This window comes from Marmota monax, unplaced genomic scaffold (assembly GCF_021218885.2).
Source record: "Marmota monax isolate L192 unplaced genomic scaffold, Marmota_monax_Labrador192_F-V1.1 WCK01_AAM20220418_F8-fsc00147, whole genome shotgun sequence".
In the NCBI taxonomy this organism is placed as follows: domain Eukaryota; kingdom Metazoa; phylum Chordata; class Mammalia; order Rodentia; family Sciuridae; genus Marmota; species Marmota monax.
The window spans coordinates 4,447,039-4,460,917 of NW_026693552.1; the positions used below are offsets into that span (position 1 = coordinate 4,447,039).

A 13,879-nucleotide genomic window follows, 5' to 3' on the forward strand; every position below is an offset into this window, starting at 1 on the left:
TCTCTTAAGGAATTTGGGTCATGATCCTAATTCAGATAATCAGATGTAGATTTCCAGTGTGACCAACTACAAAGCCTCAGCTAAAGAATCAGGAAGAAGTCTGGGGTGGAAATATAATCCTGAATAGTAAGTAAGCTGTGCCCTGAGAAGAGGGTGTGCCACTGGCATGAAGCCTGCTGGGGAATGGTAATTGTCAGATTGTGGCCAAAGACAGGTCACTTCCTCCCTGCCATTGGGAAGCTAACCTGATCCTTAGCACCTAAATCCTTAGGGTAGAATTGGGGCTGGTCACAGTTCCCATTCATCTAACGAAGAAAAGTGGTGCATTATCCCTCTCCTTCTTTCTCCTAAAACACATAAAAGAGTTAGAAAAAAGGAGTTCCCAACAAAGCCAGGGGGAAAATTACATACCCCAGTTAAGCAAGTCTGTGACTCAAGTTGTTCAGGGCAGAACCATATTATAAAGATGGAACAGTGCAAAACAGTGGGAAACACGTCCATCCACTTAAAAAACTTAAAAGAGTTTTAACAACAGACCATCAGTTCCAAATACAGACCCTTAATTATTAATCTTTGAGTTCTTTCAGTGTTGTGGAGGGCAGTGCTTCGCATGTTTAATAATGCTTCCTAAAACAAAGAATTTGAAAGTACAATGAAAGGTGAGAATAAAACAAAGACCTATGATGTTTATAAACTATCTCCATTAAAAAAGAGTATATTCTCAGGGCAGGTCAAAGGGTATCATGGACAAACACTTAAATGTGGTGACTTCTTTTGACTGCATATGAACACTGAATCTTTCATAAGATCTCACTACTATATGTACTAACTTATGCTATAGTTTCACATCTTATACTCTTAACCTAAAAAAAGGTAATATTAATAGGGTGACAAAACTTGCATGAACCAGGAGGCCTTCAGTCAGTATAAAAGAAAAAATTATAAAATTACATTGATATGCTTAAGATCTTCAAATACATTAGGTGAAGAGCAAGGTGCAACACAGTGTAATGCTATCATCTGTATAGGAATGAACAAAAATGACAATCATAGGAATTTGAACAGAAATTAAAAATCTGGAAAGACTCACAAGAAATGAGTATCATGGATTTTTTCTATAATAGCTAGATGGGTAGTAAAAGGGACACTGTCCTTTACCCTTATGTACTTTTAAGATTTTGGACTATGTTTATATTAACCATTGAATAAAAAGTAAACATTTTAAAAATAGAAAAAAATTTATCATGAGAATGAAATGACAAAAGCATGAAAACAGAACAAACTATATTCATTACCACACACAGCAAATGGAGTTTTGGGCACTTTATTTAATAAATTTAGGACATGGAGTACTTGGGACTTAAATCTCTGCTATACACCATTGAGACATCCCTGTTAGCATGAAGTAAATGCTTGTTAGGAAATCTGTTTCCACAGCTTCCCTTTAAAGTTCTCAATTATCTTCTCCTTTTTACATTAGGATTATATCTGCAAAACAAGAAATGGTGTTCATTTAGATAAGTGATCCCATTTTCTTTTGCCTTTAAAGTTAAAGGGATTTCCAACTACAGCCACACTTTTGACAAATTAGATGAAAAGGGTAATTTTTGTCCTCCGAATCAGAAAACAAACACATTTTTATTTGTTTTTTTCTCTTGATATTGCTTTGATGAATAGTTAGTAAAAGACAAGTATCACCAATAACAAAAAATTGTGTAAAGCATTACAATAATTAAGGAAATATTAAAAATCTAGTATAGCATCAAAATAGGTCCCACATCTGCCTTTCCTCAAATTAAAGTGCATCATTCACACAAAAGAGCATAATTAACCTAAATATAATTACTTTTTTTTTTTAACAAAGTTTTCTCCTATAGCCATTAAGTAAATACACCTGGGAAACCAGATAGTCTCATTTGATTACTTATGAAAAATCAGTATTGTTTGTCAACATTTTTATCAGCCATTTATAATGTCAAATGTGAAATTAGAGAATCATAAAATTGGCTGCACAATACTTAAAAATATAGTATTTAAGTAAGTTTGGGAAAATGTTACTCTCTGTTAGCCAGCAGGTACCATCTATATAGTATTTTATTAGTTATTGAGAGGCAATTATTATAAGGTTTGTTGGGCCTCCACAAATGGTGAAAATGTGTTAAATCAGATTATATTATAATCACCCATTTTACCTCTCCTAAAGCCTCTCACAAAAACTTGCTTTGAAATCTTAATCCAGCCTATGGCCATATCACCCTGAACTCAAATGATCTCCTCTGAAATCCTAATCCAGTCTTTGTTTTTATTTATGTGCCAATTAAAACTAAACATGTGGTTTGGCATTTACTTCTAAATTCAAACCCATTCATTCATAATTCCTCTCAGAGCTTAAGCAAGTCACAAATTCACCCAGTAGAAACTTCATTTTGCCTAAATGCCCCATACAATTTTTTTCTGTATCTTATTATATAACTTAATCAACCCCAAACCTTGATGGTATATCCAGTAAACATAATTAAGAGGTGAAAATAATAAAAAGAAATATATATGTAAAATAATATTCTTTAGGTGAGGGACTAAGAAGAAACAGATTTTTAACCTCTGTGAGCAAAACTAATTTTTTATACACATCTCTCAAAGGTATATAAGAAAGGTGAATCAATAATTTACCTAAAGAGATCATCAGCCAGAGAGTCTTCTTTTGCTTGTTGTTTTTGTACCTGTCAAAGTTAACAGAATTTCAAACATTTGCTTAGTAGTGAACTTAATGAATTATTATATTTACAGGTTTTTAAATTTTTTTTTTAGTTATCCATGGACACAATATCTTTATTTTGTTTATTTATTTTTATGTGGTGCTGAGGATCAATCCCAGTGCCTCACATGTGCCAGGCAAGAGCTATGCCACTGAACCACAACCCTAGCTCTGTTAACAGGTTTTGGTAAGCTGTCTTTATGATTTCCACATCTGAGATATTATAAATCTTGCCTCTTCAACATCTCTCCCATTCAACAGTTCCTATTTTCACTTCATGCTAAGATTATTATTGCAAAATTGCTAATTAAACAACTTTCTCCAGCCAACTGCTCTGAAAGGCAACCAACATAGATTGCTAGCTTGCTGAACTTTTAAATGTTCATTCCAGCAGAATTCTTTTACTTAATGAAAATTCAGTGCTCTGGGATGGAAGTGGAGAATATTTTGCTAAGTGAAATGAGCCAATCCCAAAGAACCAAAGGCTGAATGTTTTCTCTGATATGCAGATGGTAATTCACAATAAGGGGTGGTGGAATTTTGGACTAGACAGAGAGGAGTGAAGGGAGGGGAGGGGGCATGGGGATAGGGAATGACAGTAGAATGAATCAGATATTATTATCCTATGGGCCTATATGGTTATATGACCTGTATAACATTATGTACAACCAGACAAATGAGAAGTTATACTCCACTTATGTATGAAGTGTTAAAAGACATTCTACTGTCATGTATAACTAATTATAACAAATTTAAAAAATATTTTTAAAAAGGGTGGTGGTGGCTGGTGATGTGGCTCAGTGGTATTCCTGTGTTCAATCCCTACCTAATCCTGTGAGAAGGGAAAAAAGTAGTAGTGGGGCAAACTTAGGGAAGTAAGATACAATATGATATTTATGTATATATGAAGTAGACACACAGCAGAAGAAAACTTGCTTTACAGAGTAAATCCTCCCCAGGTGCTTTCGCTCTAGCAAAAAAAGAAAATCAATGGTATAAATGCTAGAACACAGAAGCACCTCTAATTCCTAATGAAATTCTCCCAATTCCTCCCCCATGCCCAAACCAACCAACCAAACAAAACCCAACTGCAGTAATGAATTGAGTACAATCCTACACCACGTACTAAAAAATACAGCTATGTAAAGAACCAAAAGATTTTCATGCACCTCATTACCAGTGCTGTCCCAACCTATTAAAAAGGGCTATAGAACTGGCCATACCTGAAAATTCTTGCCAAGGTACCAAATTTGGGGAAAAGGTAGCCTGAGAAGGGAAAACACTGCTGGCAGTCTGTTAGAAAGGGTCTACTGTCACAGGAGGTGAAGAAGTAGAACAGATAATGATCAAAGGCATAAGTTCCAGGATTCTTGATAAGTGAGATGACCAACCTAAAATGCTTGGTTATTCTCTTTTGGGATAGAATGCACTCCCAATACAGGCTATTTAATTCAAATCTAAGAAGAGAGCTAGCCTAGCTTTTCAATAAAAGCAGCACACAACTCCGGTTGAGTCCTTCCTTTTTCTGACTCAGTGTTTCCAGGTAACAGAAACTATGTGGGACATGCAATGTGCTTTTGATTATTTCACTGATAGGCACCAGGGCAATTCTGTTGACTAAGGGTATGCTAGGAGGGTTATGAATAATTTTGATTACACTCAATTTTTGCCTTACCCACTGGCTTTAGAATGTAATACCCAAATAAAACCGTACAAGATGCTTTGCTTAGCAAAGAGAATGTCTGTTTAAAACATTTCATTTTGAACAACTAAAGATGAAAGAAAATAATAAAGCTACTTCACATAATAAAGAGAACCAAAAAAAAAAAAAAAAAAAAAAAGAGAGATATGGGAACAGAAAATGCAAAAGATAGGTTAAAAACCCAGTCTGTAAGAAATAATAATCCAAAACAATAATAATAAAATTAATAATATTAAAAGCAATAAAATACGAACAAAAAATTAGATGACCAAAAAGAAACAATGAAAAGGGAAATGTGAAGTAAACAAACTGAGGACCATAATAACATCCTTTAATAAATGAAGCAAAAATAGTTAATACTATTTCCACAGTTACAAATACTTTATATAGTTCAAGTTTCCCTGATGGAAAATTATTAGAATCAGAAGTGTTTCAGATTGGGGATTTTTTTTTAAATTTCAGGATATCTGTATATACAAAATGAGATTTTCATGGGGCTAGAATGCATGTCTAAACATGAAATTCATTTGTTTTAATATTTCATATAAATCTGACACATAGACTGAAGGTAATTTTATAAAATATTTGAAATAATTTTGAGCATGAAACAAAATTTCATGGTACAGAATCTTCCATGCGTAGTACCATGACAGCCCTCAAAAAGTTTCAGATTTTGGAGTATTCTAGAATTTGGGTTAGGGATGGTCCACTCATCATATCTTTAACATTTAATCCTTACAAGCCTATGAAATAGAGGTACTATTATTATTTTCATTCTACACAGGAGAAAAAAAGAATAAAGTTAAGTAATCTGTTCAATGTCACACAGATGATAAAGAACAGAATAGATACAACTGAAAACTGAAATCTGAATTTTGTGGAGGGGTACCAGGAATTGAACTCAGGGGTGCTTAACTACTGAGCCACATCCCTAGTTTTTTTTTTTTTTTTGTATTTTATTTTGAGGCAAGATCTCATTGAGTTGCTTAGGGCCTCGCTAAGTTGCTGAGGCTGGCTTTGAATTCATGATTCTTCTGCCTCAGCCTTCTGACCTGTTGGGATTACAGGCACGTGCTAATGGGCCTGGCTTGAAATCTGAATTTTTGACACGTCAAGGAGGTTAAGAACCACTATGAATATGTGTGAAGAAACAGATGTGGTGGGCAAAGATGATTCAATAAAAGGATTGCTATTCCTTAAATGCAGCGAGCTCAGCAAATAATAGGACTGCCATAAAGTGAGGGAGAGGAGGTGTGGTAAGTTCAAATAATGTCCTTACTCTTCACAGTAGGGAGACAACCAATAGTATGTAAAATTAAAATATATATTTAAAACCCAAACTCATTCTAGTCTCACAGTGTTTTTCAAATATTCCCCTTTAGTTTCAGAGGTATCTCAGGAAATAAAATGTCTTGGAGGAAAGAAACATTTACACCAACTCAGCAATACTTTGAATTTAACTTGCTTCTATGGATCTCTCCTTCCTGTTACCAGCATGTCTCTGTCTTCCACTCTTCCTCAATAAAGAGATACTTGGAATGTTATTCACTTAAAGCTTAAAGAGTTAATTCCTGAGCTTTAGGTTTTAATTTCTTCACTCTTTTGTATACTGCTATAATTCTTAAGAATGCACAGCTATAAAATAATAAAGCTAATTATTATTTCAAAAGAGAAGAGTGGATATGACTTCCATTCTTTAATTTTTGACAATAAATCTTGTGAGTGACCTTCCTAATATCTTTACTTTTATGAGAAACCTTCCTAACCCTTATATAAAATAACTTCAGTATTTCTTGGCCTTTGTCTATAATGAATGTAATATCTGTTCTGGTTAGTCAAATATGTGATATGTCTTCTAGAGGACATCATATTAAATGGATTTTTGAAAATAGGAGATGGAAAAGGAGATATCTCTGTCACATAGTGACCTGGTACTGCAATACTTCCAGGGATGGTATAGCCCTCTTCCACCAAAAAAAAAAAAAAAAAAAAAATCCCTGATTTAAAAAATGTGTTTTTAAAAATGAATCACTAAAGGTACACTATGCCCACAATAAAGCAAGAAAAGGAACCCTGACAGTTAACAAGTACTAGAGTCAGCTTTTGCCCTCATCTGTAAACCATGAAAAATTTGATCTCATTTGATATCTGCATGGGGTGTGAGTGACATGAAAGATAACCTAAGGGACTTTACAGATCCCAGTACTATAGGGAGAAAGAGAAATAATAGGAGATGGTAAAAAACTTGCCTATTTTGACTTTGGCACTTGGTGAAAGAAAGAATGAAAATCTCACTTAAAGTATTTTTTTTAATAACACGTTTATTTTATTTATTTATTTTTAACCCACGGCCTCATGCATGCTAGATGCGCACTCTACCGCTGAGCCACAACCCTAACCCTCACTTGAAGTTTATAATGACAAGTTGGCTGTCACTTGTTCTACTGTAAATATATACAAACACTTGAGTGACCTAAAACAATCACAAGAAGAGATTTTAACTTAAAAGTTAGGACTAGGGATGTAGCTTAGCATAGAGTGCTTGCCTAGCACGCAGGATATCCTGAGTTTGATCCCCAGCACTCCAAAAAAAAAAAAAAAGTGTGTGTGTGGGGGGGTGGGGGGTGGGGGGGGCGCGGGTCTGGAAGACATAAGCATTATCTTTGTCCTAAATCTGAATTTAGGATTCAGAAAATCCTACAGATTACATTTTGAGGAAAATGATCTGTTCATATACAAAGATCACAAAGGATATACTCAGAAATAAAATACCCTATGAGCAAAAAAACAGATCAACAAACACTTTGGTATCATTAGGCAAACACATCAGCAGGGAATAAGATTTAGAAAAGAAAGAAACATAGTTCTAATAATGAAAAAAATGAAATAGACTGAATTTAAAACTCAATGAATGGGTGCAATACTAACCAGAGCTAAAGACAAAAATAGCAAACAGGAAGAAAATCTGAATAAATTATCAAAATATTATCCAGAGAAACAAACAGAGAAAGACAGTGAGAAAATTTAACTTATTTCAAATTAAAGTTCTAGAAAGAGATATGGATAAAGGAAAGGGTAATGTTCAAGAAAATAATGAGAAAATTGCAGAACTGTTGAAACACAATTTCTAGATATAAAAAGGACATTTCATTTATATATTACATCATTGATATATATAATTTTCCATATGAATATATGGCCAACCTTTTAATTATTATTCTTTAGTTTCCTTTAAGATTTTTGTGACTTAAGTCTTTTATCCCCCTTTACATTATATTTTCATCTGTTTAAGTCCTACTTTTTTTAAGCAATAAAAATAAATCTAGGGGCTGGAGTTGTAGCTCTGTGGTAGAGGGCTTGCACAGCACATGTGAGGCACTGGGTTCAATCCTTAGCACCACATAAAAATAAATAAAGGCATTGTTTCCATATACAACTAAAGAAATTATATAAAAATAAATACAGAATTCCCTTAAGGAAATGTCACAGATTAATATTAATACCCTGTATTCTAGAAATACATTTTTGAATGACCTTAGGTCACTTAAGTTTGGTTTTAAGAAGAATCTGCTCTAAGAAAACCGCAAAGGACTCGAAATGCAAGTCAAAAAGTTTTGAGGCCTTATTTTGTACAAACCTCCATTTCCTGCTTAAGCCACTCTTCTAATTCTGTATTCTTTCGAGCATGGTGAGCTATCAGATCTGATCCTCCAATGATGTGTGGAAGCTTTCCTGCTCCAGGAAATATGACCTGTTAATAATAGCAGTGAGGTTAAACATGTTAGTAAATTAAGATGACTATAAAAAAAAAGATTAAAAAGCAAAGATTACACAACTTTCAAAGATGTTAAGCTCCTACAAATGAGACAAAGGAAACTGTTATTGGACTCATCTGTTTTTATTCTCTAGTTATTTCTCTACCATATCAAGATTTAGACATATCACTGGAATTTATGTATTTAAAAGTTTTAGTTTGTAGTTTTTATTTACAAATGGCCTTAGGTTATCATCTAGCAATTGAAGCAACCAAAGTGAACACACACTATAATTTAAAGCACTGTATTTTGTTTCAAAGATTTCAAGGTTTACACCCTTTCTAACACTGATTAAAATTTTAAGTCTTTTCAAAACTTTTCAGTTTATAGTTCCTTATCAGGGCATTTTGGAGATGGAAACAATTTATACTTTCAGTTGACATTTTAGTTGTTGAAAAACAAAGGGGTAAAAAAAAATTCCTATGTAAACTTCATATCAAGTACACTGATATTATCGTACTTTAGGAAATAAGTAATAAATCCTTAGTATTTATGGGACATGCCAGGTAAATAGCAACCTATAAAGAATTCAGTCTTGATAAAATCTTTGTCATTTTAGGTGTTCTATATATTAATTATTAGTTTAGTCCTTCTTATTTTTTTTTAAAGTGGGAGAAACCAGCATCATTTTTCAACATACTGTTTTTATTACTATTTAATGCCACTGGTATTTCTAAAAACATTTCAAACATTGCCCTCTTGTGACACAGTTAAAGAAACACCTACCTTCTTGAATTTCTTGAAATTCTTTATTTGACCATAATCATAATTTACCACACATGGATCTCTGCAAGTGGAATTATTAACCACCAATGATCTAAATTCAGTCAGTAACACCTTTCTTGGAAGCATCTCACTATTGTCCTGAAGGTCATCACTGTTCTTAAATGGGGTTAAAATGGATAAATTAGAAGAAATCAGAAGGAAAAAGAAAATTATTTGTTATTTGGGTATATACAGAAAAAAGTTAAAATACTTGAAAAACAAAACAGTAAGAAGGGTTTATTTCTTGTACCTGAATTTTGTATTTGAAATCAAAACACCTATTTCAAAACCAGAAAATGATTCTATAACTTTGAAAACATTCTATATGTTCTCATCTATAAACTGTTGAAGTCTCAATAGTTTGTTATTTTTTTATATCTCAAAAAAATTAATCATTAATTCTGAATATAATATCTTATTAAATGAGGTGTTTTTTTATTCTAGGTCAATAGTTACTAAATCTGAAGATTTTTCCTGTTATCATTCAATTGTTCAGTGGTCAGCATTGTTAGAGCTGCTGAAGGCTAACCATCTTAATTCTTTTAATTGCTGAACTATATAATTCATATGAAAGTTGCCACCATGTCTAAGATAGTCACAAACAGGAAGAAAAGAAAAACGGGAAAAGCCAGAAGAAAAGGATCATCTGATAGTGATAGAATATAAGAAGGACCTCAATTAAATAAAAATGCCCTAATTTTTTTGGAATTTATAAATATTATATTTATAAATCTGTTATTGAACTTGATATAACAACAACCCCTCTAGAAAAGCATTAACCTCATCTTACAAACAAAGGACCTGAGGTTCATAAATGTGAAAATGGCTTGTGCAAGGTCACTTATCTCTGCAGTAGAGAAGAGAATTACACCCAGGCTTTTCTTTGCACTACACTATATCATGATTATAGTATGATTTATCCATTTCCAGAGGAGGCACAATCATGAAATAGTCCAGAATTTAAAATTCAAAGCAATTTAATCCTAAGAATATAACTAATAAGATTGCTGATCCTTGTAAGTCAAATTTTCATGAAAATTACATCAAATATAAAAGAATTTCCTTACAGATACCTCTTCTTTAGTTGACCATAGTGATTCTTTGAGCTCACATTTCTTCCCCATTTTGTTTTCTTGCTAAAAATTAAAATAAAAAATAGTGTTCACAGAAGTTATTAATAAAATTTCTAAAAACTTTGAGATATTCATACTGACCCAGCCATATGACCTTCAAGTATATTTCCTAAATTATGAGATAAAAATAAAAATAAATGTAAGGATATTTTAGTATGAATATTGAAGCAAAGAACTGGAAGGTATCAAAATTCATATAAATTATGTACGTTGAGAATAGTCAACAATAGGAACATAATATAAATTAATAAAACTGCATTAACAGTTGATTCAAACTATACAAAATACCAACATATTTTATGGTTGTCTGTGGATGGTAGGATAACCAACAAATCATTTCCTTTTATTGATGAGCTTTCATAAATTCAAATTAATTCTTAAAATGATAAAAAAGAAAAAATTAAAAATAACTTCCCATTGAGTAAGGTTGGTTAACGGCATTAATGTTAATTTCCTGGTGTGATACTATACTGTAGTTGGTTAAGCTGTCCAAATAATTAGGGAAAATGGGATGAGGTTATATGGGATCTCTTTATATCATTACTTACAACTGCAAATGAATTAGCAATTAAATAAAGAGTTTTTAAAAATAACTTACACCAAAAGCAAAAACAGTTTTGTACCTAGATTTTTATTAAAATAAATTTAGTGCTGGAATGTGATGATTTAACTTTTAATATGTCCTAAAGTGTGTTATCATCAAATATCTATTTGTTCTCCAAAGTTCTTGTACTATATTTTTCATTTAGAATGTCATGAATTTTGAAACAGTAAAATAAGATAAAAGAAATTATGTTGTAGGATCATAAGCAAAATAGAATAATCATGTTGCCTGATATTATATATCATATAAACCTTACATAGTAAATGAAAGTTCTTTTCTGGTCCAGAAAAGACTGTTTAGTGGTACCCATGTCAAGAGTGCATAGTGCTTTGTTCTTTTCTTTCTCTGTCTGTGCTCTAATGACTAATGCCTGGGGTGGGTAACAATAGCTCTGGGACAATGTGCAGTCAATAATGAAACATCCATTAGTGGTCAGACAGGATGGAGCAAAGAATTCTGTGATTAACTAAAACCACAACCATTTCCACACAGATCTGTGTGCAGTGTGATCTGGGGACCAATTTGGCACAAAATTTAAGGAAAAGGAAATTTAAGGAAAAGGAAAACAAGTCCCCCTCCCCCTCCCCCCGCCCCCCCCCAAAAAAAAAAGACTAAAAAAAGAAAACATCAAAGAAAATCAGAAATAAACACAGGAGGAAAGGTTCTGTAAGGAAAAGTAGTTTACAAAGATGTGGTCAAAATAATATAAATAGGATCTTTCTTAAGACTAAATGTTTATAATATTAAGCAACCTCATTAAGTAGATGAGTTCCAGGATTGTAAAAACGGTTGTGACCCTTGTCTTCTTTGCCCATTATATATTTTTAACAGTGACCAGGATGTTTGCAGTGTGATTAAGAGGGAAGGGGAAGAACGTTGCTCTTGTGGGACAGGACTGGTAATTTCAACAGTGGATTGTTATAAAGCAAGGCTGAGCCTCAATTCTTGTCTCTCCCACATCAACCTATCTACATTTCTACTTTTCTACCATGTTATGACACGGGACTAAGCTCTTACCAGATGTAGTTATTCAACCTTGGACATCTAACCTCTGAAACCATAAGCTAAATAAGCTTCTTTCATTTATAAATTACTCACTCAAGAATTCTACTATAGTCAGGGAAAATGAACTAAAACACCCAGAAGGTAAACTTGATGTCTGGAAAGTAGAATGTCAGAGCCAAAAGACAAACAGCTAGGAAAGGAGTTTGATTATCTACTTCTGGGCTTCTTATATAAGTAAAACAAACACAAACAACCTCCCCCTCCCCCAAAATAACCCTATCTTATTTAAGCCACTACTTTTAGAATTTTAAAAAATATCAAAAGATATCTCAATTAGTGGGGCTGGTGTTGTGGCTCAGTGGTAGAGTGCTTGCCTAGTTCACATGAGGACCTGGGTTCCATCCTCAGCATTACATAAAGATAGATAAAATAAAGGTATTGTGTCCATCTACAACTTGAAAAAAAAAGAATAAAAAAAAATAATTCTCAGGATTTTAGCTCAGTGGTAGAGTGATTGCTTAGCATGTGTGAAGCACTGGATTTGATTCTCAGCACTGCATATAAATAAATAAATAAATAAATGTCCATCAACAACAACAACTATATATATATATATATATATATATATATATATATATTTTTTTTTTTTTTTTTTAAAGAATTCTCAATTAACACAAGAAGGAAATTTTTTTTTCTGGGCCGGAAGTCAGATGTACTGAATCAGGATCTGTAAGATTTTTGGTCTGGGAATCATATTTTTAAAAAGCTTACCAGGTGACTCTAATGCACTTAGTCCGCAAAAGGACATTTAGAATTCACATTTTGGTTTCATCAGTTCTGTGTTCTGATCTAATGAGTTAATCAGTACAGATAGTTGGTCAACTTACTGATACACGAAATAGAAAATAATATGAAGAGCTTTCTTAGCTAAAGTAAGATAAATTACCAACATTCATGAAAACTAGAAAAGCACATTAAAGAACAAAATTTATAACAAACATCCTAGTGATGTCATACATGTTTTAATCTAAAAATTTACTTAGTAGATAAAGTGCTCTGTTCTACTAACTTTCTTCTACTTTCTGTGCTGCTTATTCTTTTAAAACATCCACTAACTTACCAGCATGGCTGAAAATCTTTTATAACAGTATAGCCTAATTTGGAAGTCTACCAAAACAATCATGTATAATAGTTTTATTTGTTTTTATTTATTTTATCCTGCTGCATAGCCACTGTATTTTTACACTTATCTTACTGAACAGCAAATTCTTACACTTCATACTGGGTGTTCAAAACATTAATTTCTTTTTCAAGTAGACACAATAGCTGCTCATACTGTTAATACAAAATCTAGAGTTGTTTTTAATATTCTAAGTTACTATTGGCAATAGCTTTCATTTAAAAATGTTACTTACAGATATTTTGCTGCTTTCTGGTATTGTTTCATTATTAAAATTATTATTTGTTTCTATATCCATCCTTAACTTCTTTCTTATATTGAACTCTTCCTCTTGTTTTTCAACTTTTACTTCACTTTCTAACTCTGGTTTCATGCTCTTGAATAACTGTTTTGATATTTCATCTTCTATGGCCAAATCATCAATTTCTTTTCTTTTTTTAATTGATCTAAGGTTTTCTGTAGAAAGAGATTTATCAGAAGAATTTTTCACACTGGATTCTAAATCTTCATCATCTGTAAATAAGTTATTTGATTTTTTGTCCACAAGCTCATTCTGAGATAGATTCTCCGCCTCATTTTTCCATAGTGAGAGTGTAGCAGGTTGTGTTTGTTCTAAAAGAGAACAAGACATTTCTATTCTTGCTGATTTGGATGAAGACATTTCTTGATTTTCTTCATCTCTTTCCCTTAGATTTAAAAAAAAAAAGAGAGAACAAAACCAAAAGATTAACACAGCTACATAATTTTTCAAATTTGGCACTATTCACCACTCACTCCATTTAATTCACAATGTAATCCTGATTTTATTAACAATACCACTAGAAATCAACAAATAAGCATTTGAAAATAGTACCAAATTCACATACATTCTGTTTTGATAGGAATTACAGGCCCTATAAATTATCCACCCTAAAGCAATG

At 32.5% G+C, this 13,879-nt stretch overlaps 1 protein-coding gene and 1 pseudogene across 5 annotated transcripts in view; one reads left to right on the forward strand and one right to left on the reverse strand.

Annotated features, from left to right (window-relative positions):
• Window positions 1–1,308: 1,308 nt before the first annotated feature.
• Window positions 1,309–13,879, reverse strand: part of Nbn (nibrin) — a 35,089-nt gene continuing 22,518 nt past the window's right edge. For 4 of the 5 annotated variants that reach the window (XM_046458620.2, XM_046458622.2, XM_046458623.2 and 1 more), the window contains 6 exons: window positions 13,195–13,645; window positions 10,105–10,173; window positions 8,999–9,154; window positions 8,095–8,208; window positions 2,671–2,720; window positions 1,309–1,488 (listed from right to left, as the gene is read on the reverse strand). In XM_046458620.2, the coding sequence (XP_046314576.1) occupies window positions 1,458–1,488; window positions 2,671–2,720; window positions 8,095–8,208; window positions 8,999–9,154; window positions 10,105–10,173; window positions 13,195–13,645 (871 nt within the window). In that variant the 3' untranslated portion in view covers window positions 1,309–1,457. The remainder of the gene's footprint in view (window positions 1,489–2,670; window positions 2,721–8,094; window positions 8,209–8,998; window positions 9,155–10,104; window positions 10,174–13,194; window positions 13,646–13,879) is intronic. The other variant, XM_046458621.2, reaches the window with a different exon arrangement.
• On the forward strand, window positions 6,246–6,422 carry LOC124102383 (U2 spliceosomal RNA; annotated as a pseudogene).